This window comes from Anas platyrhynchos, chromosome W, assembly GCF_047663525.1.
Source record: "Anas platyrhynchos isolate ZD024472 breed Pekin duck chromosome W, IASCAAS_PekinDuck_T2T, whole genome shotgun sequence".
In the NCBI taxonomy this organism is placed as follows: domain Eukaryota; kingdom Metazoa; phylum Chordata; class Aves; order Anseriformes; family Anatidae; genus Anas; species Anas platyrhynchos.
The window spans coordinates 10,275,493-10,300,068 of NC_092620.1; the positions used below are offsets into that span (position 1 = coordinate 10,275,493).

Here is a 24,576-nt window from a genome sequence, read left to right on the forward strand (position 1 = left end):
GTGATTAGCAGTCACGTAGACTTTGTCCTTGAAGCCAGCTACTGGTAACAATATTTTTCTGAATTCCTCAATTGGGCGACGTGGGAACACTGTCATGGGAACTTCTCATAGTTGCCCTGGTAGCTTGGTTTGCTCAGCTACAGCAAGCCATGGGATTTTTGCTGTTTCAAGAAATCCCTCAACAATTCCCCCTTCTTCTTTTGAGCAAACCAAGCCCAACACAGCAGTTTTACAAGCAACTCTTTAGCTATACTTACAACACACAACGATGATTACCACCACCATAAACCAAATCCTTAATCCCCTTGTGACTAAACCCAGCAACCATCTACACCTTGTTTCAAACAAGTCAGTGAACCATTGATTGAAAGGATTGATACCATACTGAATCTTTCTAATATGCTCTTTCAGGAAAGTAATGGATTTGTGAATTGACTCATTATGATCAGAAAGGTTTAAACAGTACATTCCCTTAAAGTCCTCACACCCATTCCTTTGAGCCAAAAGCAAGATGTCAATAGCAGCTTGATCCTGTAAAAGCAGATGTCGCAGACTATTTTGATCTGGTAACATCTCCTCAAGTATCTCTGTCGTGGCATAGGCTTGCCTCTCGGCCCAGCATTCCAATTTTTCTAAGTTGTTACGTGCGGCCGCAGATGCCACTCCAGGCACTGAAATTGCTAATGCCGCTCTAGCTGCAACCCCACACAATTCAACATTATCATTGCAATCCGATGCAAGCAATGCCCATTTATGTCTGGTGATCTCACGCAACTGTAACAAGCTAGGAGCAAATACAATGAGTTTATCTAAGTAACATGGACATCTGACAGCATTTGCAGGGATACCATGCCAGGCCCCATCCCCACAAATCAGAAGCACATCAGGAGGCAAGGCCAAAGCTGTACAATTGTTCCAAACACTGTAGTTGTTACCCCTTGTCTCCATGCTATAAACCCCTAAACCCTGCTTAGCAGCGTCATTGTAATCACAGGTGTTATTTGTGTTTTTGTACTGGTATGGCCCTTTTCCAGGTTCCTGTAGCAGGAATCATCTGATATCCACGGCTACGTTCACATTTGTAGCCACCTTTCAGGTTGATACAGATTTGACTACAGATACCAGGGTTTTGACATTCATCAAAATCTCCACAGTTTCTCTTGTCTACAAAATCAAACCCGGCTGGACAGTCACATTCATTTATGTTGCATTCCTTCAGGGGCTCATCACTCCAGTCCTTGCAGCCTCTCTGCTGGTTACACACTTTATTGATATCTATGCATTCTCCACTTCTGCACTTGAATTTGCCAGGTCCAGAGCACTGAATAACATCGTTACAGTTTGCTTCATCAGTGCCATCCAGACAGTCTCTCACACCACTGCACTGCCTACTCCCATGGACACGGTTCCCATCTACACATCTGAACTGGTCTGGCCTGCAGGTCCGAGAAGGGCAGTTAATTTCATCACTTCCATCCTTGCAATCAGGATCTCTGTCACATCGCCACTTCTTGTGGATACATTCACCTGAGCCGCACTGCACCTCACTCGCAGAACACTTCACTGGAGGTGCAGGCTGGCGGCCACACTGCTCCAAAGATTCATCCGAGTGGTCGGAGCAGTCAGCATCATCATCACACACCCAGCTGATAGGGATGCAGGTAGAATTCTTGCACTGAAACTCATGAACACCACAGGTAGGAGGTGCACACTCCAGCTCATCACTACCATCACTGCAGTCATCTTGACCATTGCAGACAAAGCTTTTGGAAATACATTGCCCACTACTGCATGTGAATTCTGCTGCACTACAAGTCACATTGCCACAATTCTCTTCATTTTCTCCACTGTCACAGTCCTTTTCACCATCACATTTCCAGGACACTGGGATACACTGGACTGACTGAGGACCACAGCTAATTTCATTTACCCGACATGTTCTCATATGACACAGATCAGCACTCTCATCAGACCCATTTTCACAGTCCGGATCCCCATCACACGGCCATCTATTTGGCACACACTGACCACTGTTGCACACAAAGTCAGATTCAGCACACGTCTTCTTCACACAAGCACTCTCATCACTGCCATCTGAGCAGTCTTCACATTTTGCTCTAGCACTGTCGGCAGCAGTGCACAGGCAGGCGAGGGCGAGCAGCAGGCAGAATGCCCCACAGCGCAGCAGCGCCCGCCACCGCTCTGCACCTGTGTCACTTATACTACTCCTATTACCCGTGCTGTCAGTGTCAGTGGCATCCTCCTGGTACCGTTTCTGTCTTTGCCGCCCCTTACTCTCCCCTTTTCTTTTTGCCACTGACCATTCACCACAAATGGATAAGACACATGATTACTAGTTAGGAAAGAGAGCGTAACGTCTGCTATACGGCTGCAGGCAGTGCCAGCTGCAATCCTAGAAGCTGTTTGTGAACGAGCCTGCCGGTGGTCATTTGGCAGTGTAATCTGCGTCTCTGCACTCCTGCCCTGCAATAGAGCTAAATCGTCATTAATAGTCCGTAGAATGAGGCAACCCCACGGAATGTTATCCAGAAACCGAGTTATAACACCGATCTGGGGACGAATAGTCTTTTTTTTGCATTGCAAGATAAACCTCTTACGAAAAGAATGCCAGAGAGAAGCAGCACAGCCGCTGCTGCCGCCTCCATGGTTACGTCAGACAGGCTGCAGGGTCCTGATGTCCGCCCCTCTGCTCTGTGCCGACTCGACACACGGTGAGGGTCGGCTGCCGGCGTCCACTGACGCCTCTGGTCTCCCGTAGCAACTCGATCTCGGATGTCCCGCATCGCACCGCGATTACTTCAATTTCATGCGATTACTTCAAATTTCCCGCGTCTCTCCGCGATTCCTTTTTCCGCGTCCCACCGCGATTCCGCGTCCCACCGCGATTCCCTTTTCCGCGTGCCACCGCGATTCCTTTTTCCGCGTCCCACCGCGATTCCGCGTCCCACCGCGATTCCCTTTTCCGCGTCCCACCGCGATTCCCTTTTCCGCATCCCACCGCGATTCCCTTTTCCGCGTCTCACCGCGATTCCCTTTTCCGCGTCCCACCGCGATTACGTTTCCCGCGTCCCACCGCGATTCCGAGTCCCGTTTCTCACCCCGAGGCCGTTGCCCAGGTCAGTTAGTAGGGTGTTTCAATGCTTCTCTCTGTGCGGTGGTCGGCTTGCCGTGTGCCTCGGATCTCACGGCGCCGCTCCCATGTCCCGGCGCCGCTCCCATGTCCCGGCCTCAGCCTGTTCGGGTCTCAGCCTGTTCGGGCGCCATATGTTGCAGGAAGCACGGCCGAAAGCACGACAGACACCAGCAGAGTCAGATCATGCTCCATTTTATTGCCCGAATAGCCTTACTTTTATAGAGAACTTAACAGGGGTGGACAGTGTTTCACACAAGGTTATTGGTCAAAAGCACTCAAACAACTATAAGAAAACAACCCCACCTGCAAGAAAACAACCCTTTGTGATTAGCAGTCACATAGACTTTGTCCTTGAAGCCAGCTACTGGTAACAATATTTTTCTGAATTCCTCAATTGGGCGATGTGGGAACACTGTCATGGGAACTTCTCATAGTTGCCCTGGTAGCTTGGTTTGCTCAGCTACAGCAAGCCATGGGATTTTTGCTGTTTCAAGAAATCCCTCAACACCATTTCTTGGGTGCACAAAGGTCGATGTCCAATTCATAATTCTAGGTTGCCTCTACGCAACACTGTGTACACCCAACAGTCAGTTTCCTTGACCTATAATACCATTAAGACCGTGAGAAATGTAACCTTCCATGTTTCACCCAAGTAACCTTCCATGGGGTCTTGGGTGCCTTTTTCACTCTGGTGTGATGGATCCAGGCATTCTGCTCCTTGATTCTGATTGCTGTGAAAGAGGTAAGGAGTACCTGGAATGGTCCTTCCTACTGTGGCTTCAAGGTCTTCTCTGCAAGAGACTTTACGTAAACATAATCTGCAGGTTGTATATTGTGCACTGGTCCATCTAACCCTCTACCTGGAGTCCCACTCACATGCTTTCCAATTTCATTAAGCTGTTTACCTAAGACCACCATATAGGAGGTCATAATTTCATCCCCAGCTTGCATGGATATTCCTCTTTGTAAGATTTCAACGGGGCTTAACCCTTCCTTTGCCCTTAGTCTAGTTTGTATATGCAAATGGGCTAAAGGAAGAGACTGAGGCCAGGCCCAATTTGCTTCCTGTCCCAATTTCACAATTTGTTCTTTGATTAAGTGTTTCATTTTTACTACTTGGCCACTTGACTGAGGGCGATATGTGGTATGAAGTAATTTGTTGTACCACTTTTGCCCCTGTCAGAGGATATAGTTGCTGGAACTCCAAAACAAGGTATTATTTCTTGTATCTTAATTACCTCCCAAGCCTTGGCTGTTCTAGTCGGGAATGCTTCTGTCCATCCTGAAAAGGTGTCAGTTAATACCAATAAATACTGATACTCCCCTTTTCTTGGGAGTTCAAAAAAAAATTAATTTGCCACTGTTTGGAGCTTGATTACTTTTATACCTGCCTAACAATGGTATACAAATTAGGCCCTATCCATTTTCTATTTAAAAGCTCTTATACTACTTCAGCTCCCCAGCATGCTTTATTATGTTCTCCAATTACCATTCAATTTAATATGGTATCACAATTCTCCCATCATTTATTTACATTAAACCTGTAGGTAACATTTTCCGTTTACATCTTAGAATATTCTACTTCATTTTCTGAAGCTTTTGTTAATGCCTGGTTTTCTGTTCCTGGTACTAGTGCCAAAATTTGACTCTCGGATGCCTGTTCTGCCACCCCTTTGTCTCCTGCATCAGCCAATCTATTTCCCTTTTCAATATCAGTATTTTCTGCTTGATGTAGGCAGGTATACCGTTCAGAGTAATTTCAGTATCTCTTCTGCATGTTTAATTGAGGAAGATAAAAGTCCTCTCTCCTTCCATGTGTATTGCCCCATGTGTATGCACCACACCAAAGGCATATTTCAAATCTGTCCAAATGTTTGCCAGCTCAAAAAACTTATTAAGGCGATGATTTCCACCTTTTGGTCTGATGTTTGTTACCGCATATCCTGTGAGGTGAAGTCCCTGGTGGACGAAGCTGCTGCCATCTATATACCAATCCTCCACATCTTCTAGGGGTGTATCCTTTAAGTCTGGTCAGCTGGAGTATACTGTGCCTGTGGTTTTGATGCAATCATGATTAGGTGATCTGGAAACTCTGTTACTAAGGAAAGAGGCTGGGTTCACAGTATTAGTGCCGAAAAATTTTACTAAACTAATAGTCCATTCTACACATTCCTTTTCTTCAATAGTAGCTATCATTTCTGTATTGCAACAGTGTCCCCTTTTCCCGAAGGGGTCTTTCGAGCTTCAAGATCACAGTTCCTGAATATGGTGGTGCTATTCTTGAACCCCTGTGGTAGCACAGTCCAAGTAAGCTGAGTTTTCCGTCCTCTATTAGGATTTTCCCATTCAAAGGCAAAGAGTTTCCTGCTTTCAGTTGCCACGGGCAGGCAGAAAAAGGCATCCTTTAAATCTAATACCATGAACCAAATTTGACTGCTTTTCTTATTTTGTAATTCCAATCATTTTTCCCAATTTAAATTTCAAGCACTGAAAACCAAAAAACAACAACAACAAAAAATGCCTTTTCCTGTTGGCCAGTTGCTCCTATTACATTTACAGACTAACACAGAGAAAGAAGTTCCTGTAACCAACAAAAAAAATCAAGCCTCACTTCTTCATTCCTTAGCTTTATTTCAACTAGTGGACCTGCTAGGGTAGATGTCCCAGGTCCCCGTCATTCCTGAATGTTGCATGTTTATCCTGCAGCCTAAGACAATTTCTTTCTGATATCAGGGACCGATTGCCCTAGAAAGAGGCTAGCCAACCACCTCTGTTTGTTTTCTGAAGCCAGGTCAATTTTTTTGTCTGTTTCTTTGTTTAGTTATTGTTTTATTCATTGTATTTCAAAGTTGGTCCAAAAATTCAAAAATTCCATAGGGATTTCTTTTGGACCTTGCTGGAACAGATTCTCAATTCCCAATTTAACCAGATTTTGGTATTTACATAATTTCCGGGGTGATTAGGGTCTCAGTGGGGGTGTGTCTGTCAGGGAAATGCAATCGTTGACAGTTCCCTGAGCGGTCCCATTGGCAATCTGAGCTCACACATGAACTCAGGTTGTTTTAAGAGCTGCTTTTCTGTTTCCATGACAACTCTCTCGGACCCATCATGGTCCCTCTGCCCCAAAGGCTCACACCCTGATTTTGAGATCACAGCCTCCTGTTGAGGCAGAACTATTAACATTCCTACATCCTCTTTCCCTGCTCATTCAACTTCAAACAGTTCTGTTAAATACTACATGCCACACAACTTTTAACACCTTCAACAACCCTTTCAACCCTTCCTTTATCTTTCTCCAGCCTGTACTTTTCTCATGCCAACAGCAAATGCTCAGTCAGGGGCCAATTTAATTCCACTCCTTTTCCCCCTAAGATGCTGAAACAACATATCAGTATACATCCTATTTCCCTTCTCTCCTCAAAACCAACATTAATTGCAAGATAGTGTTATAGTCGATTGATCCATAAAGTGGCCATTTAGCTTATGTATTGGCCACCATTGATTGCAATACTTAGTGGAAGTCGTCTTGCTTTCTGTGCGCCCCAGTTCTAACAATATCCTTCCAATGTGCCAATAGTGTGCCAGTGTGCCCAAGGAGGCTTTCTTTAAAACGTCTTTGTTTTGGATATTACCCATTTCCTTGATTTCCCATTCCCCTTTATTTATTTATATTAGTTACTGTCCTTTGTTCAATTTCCAGGCAAACCTTTTTACTACTTACTATCTTTTTCTAATCTTCTTCTCCAATGTCCCAATTCTCTGGGATTAAACTCTTCTTCCCACATACAAACTTTACTATTTCAGATTATTAATGAGCCCCGTTCCAATCATAAATCCACAGGACTTCGGAAAAACACCTGAAGCACTCAGCCTTCCATCTTCTAGACAAACAATACCACCTTTTCCACAAAATTTACATTTCAACAGGACCGAATTTCAAGCCGAATGCCGATTTTTCTCATGCACTTTGTTAGTAAGCCCACACAAAACAAGGAATCACTCCTGTGTATCTGTCAATATGGGGGGTTTAAAAGGTATTGACACCTAAATAAATTCACTCTCCCCCTTCTTACCAAATTCCCAGGGCTCAAGCCCGAACCACCAAAGAAATGACTCTCTCAGTTCTGCTGCTTTGATAATCAGTCAGCCCCCTCCCCCCCCAGTACTTGGGAAACTGACCAAACACCACAGCAAATACACCAACACTTCTAAACTGTTAGTTACTTAGATAATGCTCCCACCTTTTTTCTTGTCACACTCAAAACGTTTAAGAACAAAATAGGATCACAAGATATACCGCCAGGCCCATATATTGGGCACCACCAATCAACACTTGGATAAAACAGCACTTCTTTTCAGACTGTCATGCGCTTCATTCATCTCCGGCCATTCCCCTGTAGTGGGTTTACGTGGCAAGGTTTTGGTAGCAGGGGGCCATAGGGGTGGTTTCTGTGAGAAAGATCTAGAAGCCGCCCCATGTTTGGGAAGGGCCCCGTTGTTTCCCAGATCTGAGCCAATAAGCGATGTTGTTTTGCGCCTCTGTGAGAGCATATTTAAGACAGGGAAAAAAAACGCTGCGCCACACAGCAGCCGGGAGAGTCAAGGGAGTGAGAAACAGCCTTGCAGGTGCCAAGGTCAGTGTAGAAGGAGGGGGAGAGGTGCTCCAGGCGCCGGAGCAGAAGTCCCCTGTGGCCTGTGGTGAGGACCATGGTGAAGCAGGATGTCCCCCTGCAGCCCATGGAGTACCACGGTGGAGCAGGGTTTCACGCTGCAGCCCGTGGAGGAGACCACGGTGGAGCAGGTGGCCCTGCACCGACGGAGGCTGCCGCCTGTGGAAGACCCCTGCCGGAGCAGATTCCGGGCCGGACCTGTAGCCCGTGGAGAGGAGACCACGCAGGAGCAGGTGATCTGGCAGGAGCTGCTGCCCGTAGGGGAGCCAGGTTGGAGCAGTTTTCTCCTGAGGGATGGACCCCGTGGTACGGACCCATATCTGGAGCAGTGCTGGAAGAGCTGCTACCTGTGGGAAGCCCACGCCGGATCAGTTCATCAAGGACTGCATCCCGTGGGTGGGACCCCACAGCACAGGGGACGAGAGTGACCGAGAAGGAGCGGCAGAGAAGAAGTGCTGTAGACTGACCATAACCCCCATTCCCCCGTTCCCCTGCGCCGCTCGGGGGGAGGAGGTGGAAGAGGGTGGATGGGGGGGGAGGTGCTTTTGGTTTCTTTCCTTTGTTTCTCACTTCTCTAGCTTGTTAGTAATGAGCAATAAATCTTACTATCTGTCTTCTTATGCTGAGTCTGGTTTGCCCGTTACACTAATTATTGCGTGATTTTCTCGTCCTTATCTCAATCCTTGAGCCCCTTTCACATATTTTCTCCCCATTCCTCTTTGAGGAGGGGGAGTGAGAGAGCGGCTGTGGTGGAGCTCGGCTGCCCACTCGAGCGGAACCACGACATCCCCTCACGGAGAATATGGAACCACAGATCGGAACTCCGCACTCACTTTGCAGCAATGCTGTGTCTCACTCACACAGCACAATCACGCAATCACACAGGGAGGTCCCTTGCACTTCTCGTTCATACCACAAGAATATATCACTTAAAACAATAACCAAACTTGTTTGTATCATTTCTGGCTGTGTTCCTCGTGGAGTAATTCACTTCACAACAATACTCTGTCTCAAACACATACACAAATGCTTTCAACATGAGATACCCAGACATCCACAAATAAGACATACAATTATTAACGCTCCAATTAATATCCCTCCAGCAGATGAAAATATTACCCAGGTAACCTTGTCACAATTGTGAGAGGCCCGCTTACCCTTCTTCCCATGCTTCTTATACAGTCATTAGCAGGTCCATCCTGGCTCCCAAAACTGGGATGCAGCGGTAACCTCAGATTTGCTTGATCTACTGCCAAGATCGCTAGTGGCCACTCTGTCGGTCAGCAAATCCCCCTTGATTCTATTGGTCAGCAAATACCCTTTGACCACTCGTATCAGTCACCAAATCTCTCCTTGACCGTACTATCGGTCAGCCTATAGGTTACCCTCCTCCCATATGGGGACTACGCTGCACGCCAGATGTCTCTGCACGATTTACCAGCTGCCCCGTCACGTGTACGACTTCCTGTACTGTAAAACATACTGTTTGTCCGCAGCTTCAGGAGGTCCTTGTCTGCTCCCGCGTTGAGCGGCTGAGAGCAGAGGCTCCTCCAAGGAAAATACTCAGGGTGCCCCTAGGTGCGTCCACTCTGCAGTCGATCCCGCAGCTGAGCAGAGCATCTCCTGGCTGGCTCGCCAAACTGACTTGCGGAAAACAGACTCCATAATCAGTAAGATTGTAAAGTGGGTATGTTTATTCAGCGCTGGGCAGCACAGGGGTAGTCCCGCCAAAGTCGTGCGCACCTGATGCGGCAACTTGCCTTGGTTATATGCAGTAAAGAGTTATATATGCATGAAGTTTCACAATACGCCTATACATATTCATAACCCATCCCCACTTCATATTAAAATTAGTTCCAAAGAGTCATTTCCATAAACTCCTTCCATCTGCGCTTGCACAGTGTATTCTAGTGGTGGTCGTTGGGGGTCGTGGGGATGAAGACTGATGACTCTTCCTCATCACCGCTAGTTGACCTCTTGTCTTTGTGCAGATTCAGTTGCTCCTTGGCTCTTGTCCATCCGCAGGACCCATTTCTACCAGTTTCCTAAGATAGGCTCACACTCTTATTAGGAGACTGACCTTGGTAAGGGGCCCAATGCTTCTTGCTTTAATTAATTTGCACAGTGCACCATAGTTAGCAAAGACACTAAGTAGCATCCTAGTTTAATGCTGTCAGTGCTCTATCACTACTTGATAAGATTCTCCTAACTTCCTCTCTCAGTGTGGTCTAGGCTAGGTTCACTGCCACGCTGTGCTGGTCATGGGCACCCCCCAGGCTGGACCGCACCCTGCCCCCTCACATGGGAGTTGCAGAAGGCACCAAGAGCGGTACTGGTACCGACACTGGCCCCAGCGCTTGTTTGCTGCGGCAGGCAGATACCTGCTGCCCTCGGCTCAGCCAGTATCCGGTGCGGCAAGGAGGCCGCTTGCGCCCTTCCTGCCGCCATAACACGATGGTGCTATCCCCTCCCAGCCATTGCTCCTCCTCCTTGCTCTGTCCCAAGGCGCAGGACTGACATCACACCCAGGATTTCCATCTGACTGAGGGGAAGAGGAGGACGTTGAGCGGAGCGGCAGCGTGATGGCGATGGTCGGGAGGACTTAAGAAGCGGCGGCACAGCACAGCCCCTACTGTGTTTTCCCAGGCTCCTCCCTGCTTGGAGGGGGGGGGGGGAGCGAGGGGTGGCTCTATTGTTCGAACCGGTGGGGGCTGCGGGCGAGCCCACTGTGCAGGGCTGTGAGGAGCCGGCGGTCCAGGCCCTGCGGCGGTCACCGGAGCAGTCTTCGGCTAAAGGTTACAGCACAAACCTCTTTGTGGAGCATAGCTCTGTCTTGCGCTAGGGAGGCTGGCACGAACACACACACGCAGGTAGGTAGAGGTCTGTCATGGTTCCTTTCCCTCTCTCGTCTGGAGTTGTGCGGTAGCTTTCGAAGATGGATGGGGAGGTGGCTGGTACTGAGGACAGGGGGCTGGATACCTACTGCGGATCTGGGCTCCTGGGCCTGCTCGCTGTTATCCGACGGGGGAGGGAGCTGTGAGAGCCGAGGCAGCTAATTGGGGTTGAGGCTTTTTCACTGGTTCCTGTGGGGGGAGCCTGTGACGAACCGGCTGGTAGTGCGGCCTTCGCTCTTCTCCGCCCATGGGGGGCGCTGGGGGAAGTGAGCATGGAGGACTGCGGCGGCCTTGGTGACTCTACTAGGAGCAGCGCTTGCGCGGGGTGCACCACCAGCGGAGTGCTGTCTCTGGGGGTTGGAAGCGAACCCACGAGGGGTAGGGATGCAGCTCTGGCCTCGGCTTCTCTCGGGAATGCTTTGGGAGCGGTCGGTAACGGGAGGCTGCGAGAGCGTGGTCGGAGCACGGGGAGGATCGCTGCGGAGAAGGGAGCTGGCGACAAGGAAAGACTTTCGTGACGCTAAAAGGGTATCGCCAGGGATTCCGAGAGTACCAGACACGGAGGCAGGCAGCAAGGTGTTTGCCCCCTGGGCGCGGGAGGACAAACAGTGGGGAGCTGGGCCCCGTTGGACGCCAGCTGCTGGTTCTCGAGAAAGCACTAAGCTGCTCGGCTCACCGCCGTTGGGGCCCTGGCCTTGCTTTGCGGCCGCTTTGGGGTTACAAGGCTTTTTCCTGTCACTTTTTCTTTCATCATTGTCTTTGTTTGATGGCTGGAGTGCCCTTTCTGTCCGAAATAGTGCCTGAGCACAGGGTTTTTTCCACCCCAGAACGAGATAGCCCTTGCCCCTATCGTAGGCTGTGGGTCGGGTCGTACTTAGAAGGGAGCAGTTCGAGGCAGGCAACTTGCAGATGAGCCACTAATTGCTTTCATGCCACTAAATCAGTGAGAGGCACAGCTCTTTAGCTGATTATCAGTGAGTTCATACTTGCACTACATTTAAAGTGAGTCTAAACTTTTTGTAGGTGTATCTGATGCTAGTGAACTGATTGAAGATGTTTGTGTATGTGAAATGACAGTCATTCCACCTGTGGGATCTTGTTTGCTTGGTGTAGTTGAGCTGTGTTTTTTTTGTTGTTTGTTTTTTGTTTCTTTTTTGTTTTTAATAGGGACAGTCCTTATTTTCCAGCCTCTGTACTCAACTGGATGTAAGCATTATGTTTGTGTCTGGAAATGCTTCTGATATTTTTTGTGCATGAAATAATTTCACTTTTCAGATCTTAGCAGAGCATTAATATCTGTAGTCTATATTTATGCATTTGGGAGGCTTTTTTCCTTTAAAACTTAGATCTGGTTGTTCTTAAGATAGTACTATAGCAAAAATCATGCCACCTGGTATAATGCAGATACATGGTAAGCCACTCTTCTCAACCCAAAATACTTAAAAGAATAGCATTTTCAAAGCTGGTCTGTGGGCAGACCAGCAACTATTCTGCAGCTAGTGGTTTTGCAGAACTTGTAGTACAATCAATGAAAAGTTGCATAAAAGAACATATAATGGCTGGGACCTAATAGTTTTTTGCCCAACTGCAAAAAAGGTCTTTCCTTCTGTGCATTTCATGTATTTCATTTAGTTATTTAATTTTTTCAGCGTAGTATAACAAAATATATTTTTCAGTTAAAATGTGAGATATACTCTTCTAGCATTGGTGTGATGGGACAGGTAATTTTCAGTATCTTTCAGTTGTAGCCATCAAATATTTCAAATTGTGTTTAAAATTGTGCATGTTGTTTTATTACTTTAGGTAATTTTGGGAAAAAACTTGAATGCATGCAAAGAACGGTTGAATAAACACATCACCTGGAAAACACAGAGTACCAGGAAGTGGATTCTTGACATCCACCTTGTAACCTGAGTGACTTCTATTTATCTTTTAAACTTCTTAATATTTACAATGAATGGGCACAGTGATGAAGAACGTGTAAGAAACAGTAGTGGAGAGTCAAGGTAAGCACTTTGTCGTTTCAGTCCCTGGTTGTGTATTTTGTTTAATAGAACTGCTTTACCTTTTAATTTTGTGCCAAAACTTCCTAGTGAGCAAGCAGGACATGTTTAGGAGGACTGGCTATGCTTTTTTTTTTTGTCTGCTTAATCTGCTTGTTAGTTTCATATAGTTTTGTTTAATAACTGTAATAATCATGGATATACCTTACAGAATAGAACTTAACCAGTATTAAAACTGTATCAGCGTTACTCTTTTTTTTCCTCAAAAGTTGCCGTAAGTGTTAAAAGCTGAAACAGATTGGATTGAAATGTTAAAATAAGACTCCATGTCTATGAAGTGCAGGGCATGCATGCATAGTATATGCTGTATAAGCTCTGAACTGGACTATCTCTAAAGCTGGAACAATGAGCTGTTAATTCTAGCTTTTGATATGTGCTACTTTATGAGGCTTCCTTCTTTGTTGAGCTGTGAAAGCAGTATAATGGAAAGTGTTAAATTCATGGTTGGTTTCCAAAATGGAAGTACAACTTTCCCAACTGTTTTCCTAATTAAAAAAAAAAAATTTAAAAAAAAAAATCTATTCACTATGTAGCATAGTGAGTAATGGGGTGGGAAGATGGGGAAGAGAGAAATGTTTAGCTGATATTAGGTGCAAATCTCTAGGAAATTTATGAGCAGTAAAATTAAAGAAACTTTTGACAACTCTTGTGTATTCTTTTGATGACATTATTCTTGTTATACCTAGGAATATTCTAGAAAGATAATAAACTTTGGATCTTGTGAATAATTTGTAAACTCTAATTTATTTTAAATAAAGATCTCTCCTTCCAGTAAAGATGGTACTTGTCTAATTAGCAAACAAATTTATTTCTACTAAGTGGCAAAACATTCCCAGTTACATAAAACAAATAAACAAAACAAGCTTTGTCAGTTGAGTAGAGGAATATGAACAAAATAGAAGTGTGAATAAAGCTAATCTTCTGAACTTTTAGAGAATTATAAATAAGACCTTCAACAAACATTAATTTTTTGGGGACAACTCTGACCTTGTATTTATGAAAGGTTTTACTACTTGAAAAAAGCCACCTAGCTAAAAAAATTATGTAGGAAAATTACTTCATATCAAGCTATGACCACTTTGATATAAAAATACCGGTATATCAAAGTTATTTAAAAGCTGTAGCAATTCTCATAAGACTAAACTAAATAAATATCATTAAAGCTTCCTGAACAATTTTATTAAAAGTAAATATCAGCAAATTACTTGGAACTTGATAGTTGCTGGTGAAGTGAGACTTTGTTCTGTGTTTTAAATGTGCTGTTGAGCTATTTTAAAACTTTTTTTTTTATTAAAAAAGTGTTAAAACTTTTTTTCCCTAGTTTTTTATTAATCATTAACCCTGTAGCCTACTGAATTCACAGGCAGATGTCAGAAAGCATATTTGCATGTTTACCATTTGCAATCAGGAAACTCTGTACATGAAGAGTGAAATTTCCTGTTTTAAAGAATTGAGCCAATTTATGTTATTAAAATAACTATTATAAAAGGAGTTTACATTGTTTTAAAGAAACTCTTATAATGAATTGCAGAAGTTGTGGAAAGCTTGTAGTATTCTCAGCAATAGGAGGGCTAGAGAAGGGGCTAATTGGAAACCTTAGATTATATATAAACGGCCAGCACTGTGGTAAGGAACTGTAGCTGTCTTCCATTCCCTGTGACTGGCAGTGAAAAGGCATTTCTGAAGCATGTGGGAAAGGAAAGGGCCATGCTCCTGTGCTCCTTTCCACTCTTGAATCTCTTCATTTGTTTGGTAGATGACCAGAAATCTTTCCATTGCTGCAGATGCTGAGCCTGAAGTTTTGTTTTGCTACAAGTAGAAGTGAATCTCTTGTATTTTCACAGTTGAATAATTGTTGCATTGTTTGGACTTTCCTTGGCCATGTTAGCAACCTCTGAAGCTATAAGTATGTGCTAGTACCAGGCATGGCAAAGATTGTGAACTGACAAACACTAAACTAATCTTGCTGCTTGATGTTAGAATTTGTGTAATAATTACAGTGGAATCTACTCTTCAGCTTTTTCTTTATTATAAATCACTGTTTTGGATTGTTTTTAGTAGTTCTAGGTGAAATATCACAGATAATGTTCATCTGGATAGCAAGTAAATATAAGCAGAAAACTTAAAAGTTTCTCAGAGTATTGCTATTAAAGTTAAGCAAAGTGTTTTTGTGTATGTTCTTGAAAGCATTCTGTTGCAAACTTGAATAGGAGTAAATACATATTAGTTACCTAGTAATAAGAACAGGGAATGCAGAAGTGAAACGTTGAATAGCAATCTGACTTCCCATCTCTTTGATTCTCCTATGTTTCCTGTAGAACAAGACATGGAGCGCTTGAGCAGACCTACTCTGTAGGTAAAAAGGAGTATACTCAGTACACCCCATTTGGAAAGTAGCTGGCTGGGGTGCATTGTACTTCCTTTTTTTAGTAAGCAGAAAGTGGTTTCTTGCACCAAATATCCTTATCATCGTTTACATTCTTGAAAGCTGATGTTACGACAGTGCAGTAATTTCTGTGGATTTAATTTGCTTTGTTGATTTCTGTGGACCACAAAAGACAGTTAAGTAAAACCAGCTCTTTGTCAGCAGGCTTGAATTTGCTGTATGAACTCATACCTTCCACAGAAGATTAAAAGGATAAATTGAAAGCTACTACTCTAGGATCCTGCTTTCAAGAAAACATGAGCATACTTACAGAAGTATTCTTATCTATTGGTTTCTTTTTGGTAGATGTCTGATAGGAAATAATAATAAAAATTAAAAACTGTGCATGTATATAGAGGAAAAAAGTGTACATGTATAGAGAATTGTATTGTGTTTATGTGGCAAGGTGTTGGTAGCAGGGTGCTGCTGGGGTGGTCTCTGAGAAGAGACTGGGGCTGTCCCTGTGTTGGACAAAGCCAGTCCCAGCTGGCTTGGCAATGGAACCATTTTTCCTGGTTTCTCACTATCCTACTTAAATTTTAATTGGCAGTAAACTACATTAATTTTCACTAAGTTGAGACTGTTTTGCTCATGACAGTGATTGGTAAGTGATCTCTGTCTGTATCTTGACCCACAAGCTCTTCCATCTTATTTTCTCACCCTGCCCTGTTGAGGAGGGGGGAGTAAGAGAGTGGCTGGGTGGAGGTCTGGCAGACAGCCAAGCTTAACCCACCATCACAAGAGTATATACCTTAAAGTATGGATATATCTGTATATTTTAATGCAGAAGACTCCTGAGATCAGAAAAAATACCTGAAAGGTGAAGGAAACTGTACATAGAACTTAATGTGAAGGGCTAGTGGATGAAGCAAGCTCTTTGCTTTTGTTAGTAATAGTCTTCTCTTTGATTAGCAAGTTGTGATTTTTACCAAGAAAATTTGTCATGGAATTAAACATTATCAGATATGTGGGTCTAAGTTTAAAAAAAAAATAAAAATAAAATAAAAATCGCTTCTCTTCATCTTACAGTTCAGACAGAATATTCATCAAAAAAAAAAACACACAAGTATTTCTGTTTAGAACCTTTTCCTGTTAAAAGAATAAATTCTAAATTGATGATACAGCTTTCATTGTGCATGTAGACTCTAGTTTGGCTTTGGGATTCCTGCTGATTTTTTTCAGTTCCCAAATGTTGGGATGCATCACTGAGCTTAGAAGAGGTGATCTTTGAATATTAACCAGCTTTCTTGGGGCCCCTCTTCCCCCCCCAGGGCATTATTACATGGGACTCTACTGTAATAAATGGCTCAGTCTTCAAAATAGGACTATCATCAAAGTTTACAACTTATTAAAGGACTAGAGGTAAGCAAACAGCGCTGGGTGCGCTGGAAGTCTCTGTTCCACCAAGATGCATACCAGTTACATCAAGCAGCTGTTTTTTATGCTCCTAGGCTAATACATACTCATTACTACTTCTAAAAAAAAAAAACAAACAGGGTTATTATAATTAGTTTCTGGAATCCGAACCCTCCTACTGGCGCATGCGTATCAGTCTCTGGGGGTCTCTCGTGCTGAAGGCTCATAGTCTTCCTTCCTCTTGTCCTTCTCCTTTGTCCAACTTGGCTGTATGTCAGAGACTTGTGCAGCGTCCTCTGCAAGCTTTGTCTTTTAGTTGTTTTTCAGGTCTCCCCGTCTCCTTAATCTCCCGGCCAGATATCAGAGACTTGCATAGTGTCCCGTGCAATAGTCATAATAGTTAGCAGTTATTCTGAAACCCCCCCAGATATCAGAGACTTCAAGGAAAAGCCTACAAATACATTTCCCTTCAAGCTCTCTATTGACACGACTTGCTAAAACATTCCTTTGCAAGATACAAGAACTATATACGTTAACCACTCTGTTTTTCTTAGACTTGTGGTTATACAAGGGTATGTATGACAGAAGGTCACATTCATCATACCATGCGGCCCTAGCACTGTTCCATACTGACACAAATCACATAAACATATTTCACACTACCAAGTGGATCCCTGAAGAGGCCAAAGTCTGCTCTCCCAAAGTCCAGGGTAGCGAGCTGTGCACCCTCCTCTCTGCCCTAAGGGTCTTGAACTCCACCATTTCATGGTCACTGCAGCCAAGGCTGCCCTTGAGTTTCACATTCTCCACCAGCATCTCCTTGTTGGTGAGAATGAGGTCCAGCATAGCACCTCTCCTTGTTGGCTCCTCTATCCCTTGGAGAAGGAAGTTATTGGTGCATTCCAGGAACCTCCTGGATTGCCTATGCCCTGCTGTGCTGTCCCTCTCAACAGTTATCAGGGTGATTGAAGGGTTAGCATCAAAATCACTGAGGTTTAATCTGAATTAAATCTGTGATGGTTTTACCCAAATGGGCATCTGAACTCCACCACAACTTCCACCAGATCACCTGCTCCTGCATGGGCTCCTTTCCATGGACTATAGGTCTGGTCTGGAGTCTGCTCCGGAGGGTGTTCTCCATAGGCCACAGCCTCCTTCAGGTCAGATCTACCTGCTCCCCTGTGGGCTCCCTCCATGGGCTGCAGTGTGGAGATCTTCTCTGCCATGGTGCCCGTGGGCTGCAGGGGGACAACCTGCTCCACCATGGTCCTCTGCACAGGCAGCAGGGGAACTTCAGCTCTGGTGCCTGGAGCACCTCCTCCCCCTCCTTCACTGACCTTGGTGTCTGTAAGGCTGTTTCTCACTCCTCATTTTCCCAGCTGCTGTGTTGCATCTTCCCCCCCCCCCTTCTTAAATTTGCTCTCACAGAGACAGAAAGAGCATTGCTTACTGGATCGGCTCTGGCTAGCAGCAGGTCCCTTTTGGAGCCATCTGAAACTGGCCCTTATGTAACATTGGGCAGCTTCTGGACTCTTCTTACAGAGGCCACCCCTGCAGCCCTATGCTACGAAAATCTTGCTGTATAAACCCAATACATTACTCATGTGGTAGAGTCTTATAGGTAATTCCCTGACAGGATTTAGAGACTTATATGCTTTTTTAATAACTAAAGCTTGCTAAATGTGTCTGTGTTAGGGAAAAAGTGTCTTTTTGTTTGGTTTTTACTTCTTAGTAGTGTGCCAGTTGTTTTGTGTTTGCAGTAAAATGGGGGGAGACTGGGTGGAGTATTCATGAAAGAAAACCAGAATCCATTAGCTAAAATATTGTAGCTAAAAGGTTGGTTATATTTGAGTCCTGAGGCAAGGTGAATCTGGGCCATTCTTAGGTTATACTGAGAAGTAATGACTCCTTGTTAAATTTCTACTAGGTCAGCACTAGTCAAGTGAACCAAAGGGAAAAAAAAAAGGCCAAGTAAAGATACATCCCAGTGAAGTTGCATCCACAAATGCCAAGTGCCAGAAAAGGATGGGTGGATAGTGAATTGACGTGGTATATCAAATTGCTAGTAGCTGTGTTGAAAAGACTTTGAAATTGAAAACTTACTACAGTAGTTCTTCAGTAAGATGTAATTTTCAAAACCCTAGTTTTTATTTTGGATACTGCTTAAGATACATGACTAGAATCCTGCAGATAAACTTCTTTTTCTGTTTTTGGGGGGGATTTTTTTTTTATTCTCCTCTTTAGATAACACTTCTTTTTTTGTTCCAAGTAAGTCTTGGCATATTTTTGAGACATTTTTTGGTTTTAGAAAATTAGATAGGTCTGTGTTTTTTTATCATTGCTGCTTTCTTACAAGTATTATTTGAAAAACAAATAAAACATTATTTCAGAAGTTGATGATGCAAATTGGTATTCTGACCGATGCCAATCTGAAACTGTTCCTTATGAGAGGTTAATAAGAACAAAACAAAAAAAAATATCTTTTTATTTCGTTTGTTCATTCTAATGCGTAAGTAGTTACCTTTTAAAGATAATTAAGAAATGAATCTTAGGCTGAAAATTTCCATTCAACTTCTGTTTGAATAGGTAAGTAGTTTTGATAGACAGTAATTGGTTGTTTTTTGTGGTGCTGTTACAAAGTTTACTTTTAATGGCTGCAGAATTCAAATAGCTTGATAAGGGAATAAGTTTTCCATTTTATAGGTGTGTGTGTGTATGGATGGAGGGGTGTGTGTATATATCTATGTGTTTCCCCTAGGCTTAAGAAAAAATAATCTCTGTGAGACAGCAGAGAGTGTGATTAAACTGAGTACCTTGTTCTTAAGACTTTTCATGACACCTACGTTCCTGTAAAATCATTTGAAATTGCAATATACTAGTAATTAGTTCTTTTTTTAAAAAAAATCTTATAAAGTTGAATGTCATAGCTTGAAATGCTGACAAATCAGCTTTACACTTTGTGAAAGAAGATTGTTATTAGGAATTAAGAAAAAGATAATTTCTTTGAAGGTAAAACAAGGACACAGTCTGCACTTGGAAATATGAGACAGCTAGTGTTTTGCCTTGGCATAAACTTCTATTCTAGTTCTTAGACTGCAGTGATCTCAGTGGTAGAAAGAAAAATGTATATGTTCTCTATGATGTTTGGAAAAGGGTGGGTTTGTTTGTTTTATGCTGAAAACTGAGTACCCTGTAGCATTTCCTGTAGAGTGTGTTTTGCCTTGCATTCCTAATCACTGTTATTGTTGGTCCATTAAATTTCTTAGAGGAAAGTCATTTGATAAAGAGATTATTGTGGATATTGGGGTTTTAAGTACTGCGTGTCATGCAGTGCTGCTTGTACAGTCTCAGCAATCCATAGTGTATCTTCAATGTAAAATGTGCTCATATATTGCTCTACTTCCTATGTCCTCTGTGAATACAAACTTTTGATTTTGGGATTATAATACTGTCTTTGTAGGGGTTATGCCTCCAAGCCTAAATTCTACTGAAACAGACTCTGCAGTAAGAACACATGACATTAAATGTGTGCTGGTAGTCCTCAGAGCCATCCATAGCTGGTTATCCTTTAGCCAGTGAATAAGCAAGTTTTTCTAAGCTTCATTAAAAATGAAGTCACAGCTATTATTAATCTTGTCTATTTTTCGTGTGCTGTAGTTACCTAAAGACCTCTGGGAATGTGGTACACATGAGAGTGCACAGGCAGGAAGTTTAGTGTAGTTGGATGCATCTGCATTGCTTTGGGTGACTAGAGTTCAAGTAAGCTCTATGCAGTATGTACTAGTCTTCTGTGCTTGAACTCCAATAGGTATTTTTTTATCAGTAAATTTGAAACTTTTTAAATCATGTATTGTTCTCCTTAGTACTGCTACGGAGGGGAAAGGTATGAGAAGGAGGACACTGATAGTAAAAGTCAATAATTTTAAAAAGGGTAGAAAGGAGGACCCAGGGAACTACAAACCGGTGAGCCTCACCTCTGTGCCTGGCAAGATCATGGAACAGGCCCTCCTGGAAGCAATGTCAAGGCACATACAAGACAAAGGGGTGATCCAAGACAGCCAGCATGGCTTCACAAAGGGTAAATTGTGCCTGACCAACCTGGTGGTCTTCTATGATGCATCAGTTGACAAGGGAAAACCGACTGATGTCATCTACTTGGACTTCTGCAAGGCCTTTGACACGGTCCCACATGACATCCTGATCTCCAAATTGGAGAGAGATGGACTTGATGGGTGGACCATTCAGCGGATAAGGACTTGGCTTGACTTGTCTTGGCTCTCTGTCCAGGTGGAGGCCAGTGATGAGTGGTGTACCTCAGAGGTCTGTCCTGGGACTGGTATTGTTTAATCTTTATCAGTAACATAGACAATGGGATTGAGTGCACCCTCAGCAAGTTTGCAGATGACACCAAGCTGAGTGGTGCAGTTGATATCAAAGAAGGAAGGGATACCATTCAAAGGGACCTGGTCAAGCTTGAGAAACGGGCACACATGAACCAAATGAGGTTCAACAAGTCCAAGTGCAAGGTGCTGCACCTGGCTCAGGGCAATCCCAGACAGGAGTACAGACTGGCTGGAGAACTCATTGAGAGCAGCCCTGCAGAGAAGGACTTGGGAGTTCTATTGGATTAAAAGCTTGACATGAGCCAGCTGTGTACATTGGCGGCCCAGAAGGCCAACTGCATCCTGGGCTGCATCAACAGCGGTCGAGGGAGGTGATTGTCCCCCTCTACTCTGTCCTGGTAAGGCCCCAGAGTACTGCATCCAGGTCTGGGGCCCCCAGCACAAGAAGGATGTGGACCTGTTAGAGCAGGTCCAGAAGAGGGCCATGAAGATGATCAAGGGGCTGAAGCACCTCTCCTATGAAGAAAGACTGAGAGTTGAGGCTGTTCAGCCTGGAGAAAAGAAGGCTCAGGGGTGACCTCATTACAACCTTTCAGTACTTAAAGGGGACTTACAAAAAAGAAACACAGATGGAGAGTGACTCTTCGCTCAATCAGATAATGACAGGACAAGGGGGAATGGTTTTAAACTAAAAGAGGGGAGATTTAGATTAGAGGTTAGGAGGAAATTCTTTACTCAGAGGGTGGTGAGGCACTGGAACAGGTTGCCCAGAGAGGTTGTGGATGCCTGTCCATGGAGGTGTTCAAGACCAGGTTAGATGAGGCCCTGAGCAACCTGATCTAGCAGGTGACATCGCTGCCTATGGCAGGGGTGTTGGAACTAGATGATCTTTACGGTCCCTTCCAACCCTAGCCATTCTATGATCCAATGTTTTTATGAATAATTGGCTTTTGAACTGGTGTCAGTGACAGGGGTTTGGTTCTTTGAACATGGAACCCCTTTTGAAGATCAGCAGCTGCTTGGGATACATGGGATCTGCCTCGCTAAGAGGAGCAAAAACTGAGGCATCCTATTTCCCAGTAGGATGGCTGACCTCATGAGGACTTTAAACTAGTAATGACAGGGGAGGGAGAGGGTTACCAGCAGCCCTGTGAGGGAGCAATGGACAGGGTTACTGAACAGAGGGCATGGGGTGATGTGACAGAGGGATCACAAAATGGGGCTTAAGCAGAGTCACCTCCGGCATTTGTAGGTTAACACAGAAATGCCTACAAGGTGCTGTTATATAAAAATCTCCCCAAACCTCCAAACCTTTCTAGGAACCAGATATGCTGCAGTTCCCCTCTTAAGTGCCTGTATACTAATGCATGTGGTAAGGGAAATAAACGTGATGAGCTAGAAGTCTGTGTGCAGTTGCAGGGCTATGATCTTGTTGAGATCAGGGAGACATGGTAGGATGGTTCTCACGACTGAAGTGTTGCAAAGAAAGGATACACTCTCTTTAGGAAGGACAGGCTGGGGAGAATGAGGAGAGGGAGTTGCCCTCTATGTGAGAGAGTAGCTGGAGCGCATGGAGCTCTGTCTCAGGATGGATGAGTAGTAAACTGACAGTTTATGGTTTAGGATTAAAGGGAGGAATGGATTAGGTAACATTATAGTGGGGATCTACTATAGGACACCTGACCAGGAACACTAAGCAGATGAGGCCCTCTACAGACAGATAGGAGCAACCTCACCTTCACAAGTGCTGGTCCTTGTGGGGGGACTTCAAACATTCTGACATCTGTTGGAGGGACAACACAGCAGGGCATGAGCAATCAAAGAAGTTCATGGAATGGATTGATGATAACTTCCTTCTACAAATGATAGAGGGGCAGATGAGGAGAGCTGCTCTGCTGGACCTTGATCTCACCAACAGTTCTTTCCGGGGTTAAATGTCACCGTAAGACTTGCTTTTTGAGGCCCAGGATAGTGTTCTGGGCGGTGGTGTGGGGCATGGAATATGTTTCCAGCCATCCAGTGGTTGCTTTCACCACTGTATGTGGTGCTTGCCATTGCAGGTTTGAGGGAGTGATGTAATCAGTCTGCCAGGCCTCTCCATATTTATATTTCAGCCATCATCCTCCATATCACAGAGGCTTTGACCGTTTGGCTTGCTTGACTGCAGCATGTTTCACAGTCATGAATAACCTGTGCTATAGTGTCCATGGTCAGATCCACCCCTCGATCACGAGCCCATTTGCATGTTGCATTTCTTCCTTGATGGCCTGAGGTGTCATGGGCCCATTGGGCTATAAATAATTCACCCTTATGTCGCCAGTCCAGGTCCACTTGAGCCACTTCAATCTTAGCAGCCTGATCCACCTGCTGGTTGTTTTGATGTTCTTCAGTGGCCTGACTCTTGGGCATGTGAGCATCTACATGGTGTACTTTTACAGGTAGTTTCTCTGCTCAGACAGCAATATCTTTTCACTGTGTGGCTACCCAGATGGGTTAGTCAATGTGCTGCCAGTTGTTTTACTTCCATTGCTGTAACCACCCCCACAGGGCATTTGCCGTCATCCATAAATCAGTATAGAGATAGAGAACTGGCTGCTTTTCTCGTTCAGCAATATCTAAAGCTAGCTGGATGGCCTTCACTTCTGCAAATTGGCTTGATTCACCTTCTTCTTTAGCAGTTTCTGCAGCTTGTCGTGTAGGACGAGTTGCAGCCTTCCACCTCCGATGCTTTCCCACAATATGACAGGACCCATCAGTGAACAGGGCATATTGCTTCTTGTTTTCTGGTAGCTTTTTATACAGTGGGGCTTCTTCAGCACATCACCTCCTCCTCTGGTGATATTTTGAAAACTTTGCCTTCTGGCCAGTCCACAGTCACTTCCAAGATTCCTGGGAGTCTGGGGTTTCCTATTTGAGCCTGTTGTGTAATCAGTGTAATGCACTTTCCACACATGAGGGAACTGATGTTATGTTGGGTGAGGACCCTCCCTTTGAACATCCAGCCCAGCACTGGCAGTTGGGGTTCCAAGAGGAGCTGTGCTTCAGTACCAACCACTTCTGAAGCAGCTGGAACTCTTATATGCTGCCAATATCTCTTCTTTGGTTGGAGTATAGCGGGTCTCGGATCCTCTATATCCCCGACTCTGTAACCCTAGGGGTTGACCTTGAGTCTCGTCATGCTCTTTCTGCCAGACAATCCAGGTGGAGTCATCCTCCCCAGCTGCAGTGTAGAGTACTTTTTTTTCTTTTTTTTTTTCTTTACACCTTGTTCTGCACAGACTGGCCCAAGGGCAGCTGCATGAACTGTCTCCCATTTAATTTGTTCAAAGGCTTGTCATTGCTCAGGGCCTCATTTGAAATTGTTCTTCTGGGTCATTTGATAGAGAGGGCTTATAATCAGACTGTAGTTTATTATATGCATTTTTTTCCTAAGAAAAATGGATCTCCTGTGCAGGTCTCTTGACTTTAATCTGTTTGAAGGCAAAACCAGATTCCAGAAGGATTTGGAGTATTCTCTTCCCTTTCTGAAAAACTTCCCCTGCTGTGTCACCCCAAACGATGTCATCGATGTACTGCAGGTGTTCAGGAGCTTCCCCCTGTTCCAGCACAGACTGGATCAGTCCATGGCAAATGGTAGGGCTGTGTTTCTACCCCATGGGGCATTCAATTCC

General features: G+C 44.4%; 1 protein-coding gene and 1 pseudogene across 7 annotated transcripts in view; one reads left to right on the forward strand and one right to left on the reverse strand.

The window, feature by feature from the left end:
- Positions 1-867: 867 nt before the first annotated feature.
- On the reverse strand, positions 868-2,350 carry LOC140000529 (very low-density lipoprotein receptor pseudogene; annotated as a pseudogene).
- Positions 2,351-10,352: 8,002 nt separating this feature from the next.
- Positions 10,353-24,576, forward strand: part of LOC101804420 (chromodomain-helicase-DNA-binding protein 1) — a 93,269-nt gene continuing 79,045 nt past the window's right edge. For 5 of the 7 annotated variants that reach the window (XM_038169391.2, XM_038169392.2, XM_038169395.2 and 2 more), the window contains exons 1-2: positions 10,353-10,694; positions 12,522-12,724. In XM_038169391.2, the coding sequence (XP_038025319.1) occupies positions 12,672-12,724 (53 nt within the window). In that variant the 5' untranslated portion in view covers positions 10,353-10,694; positions 12,522-12,671. Of the gene's footprint in view, positions 10,695-10,960; positions 11,097-12,521; positions 12,725-24,576 lie in introns of those variants that run through there. The other 2 variants (XM_038169394.2, XM_038169387.2) reach the window with 2 other exon arrangements.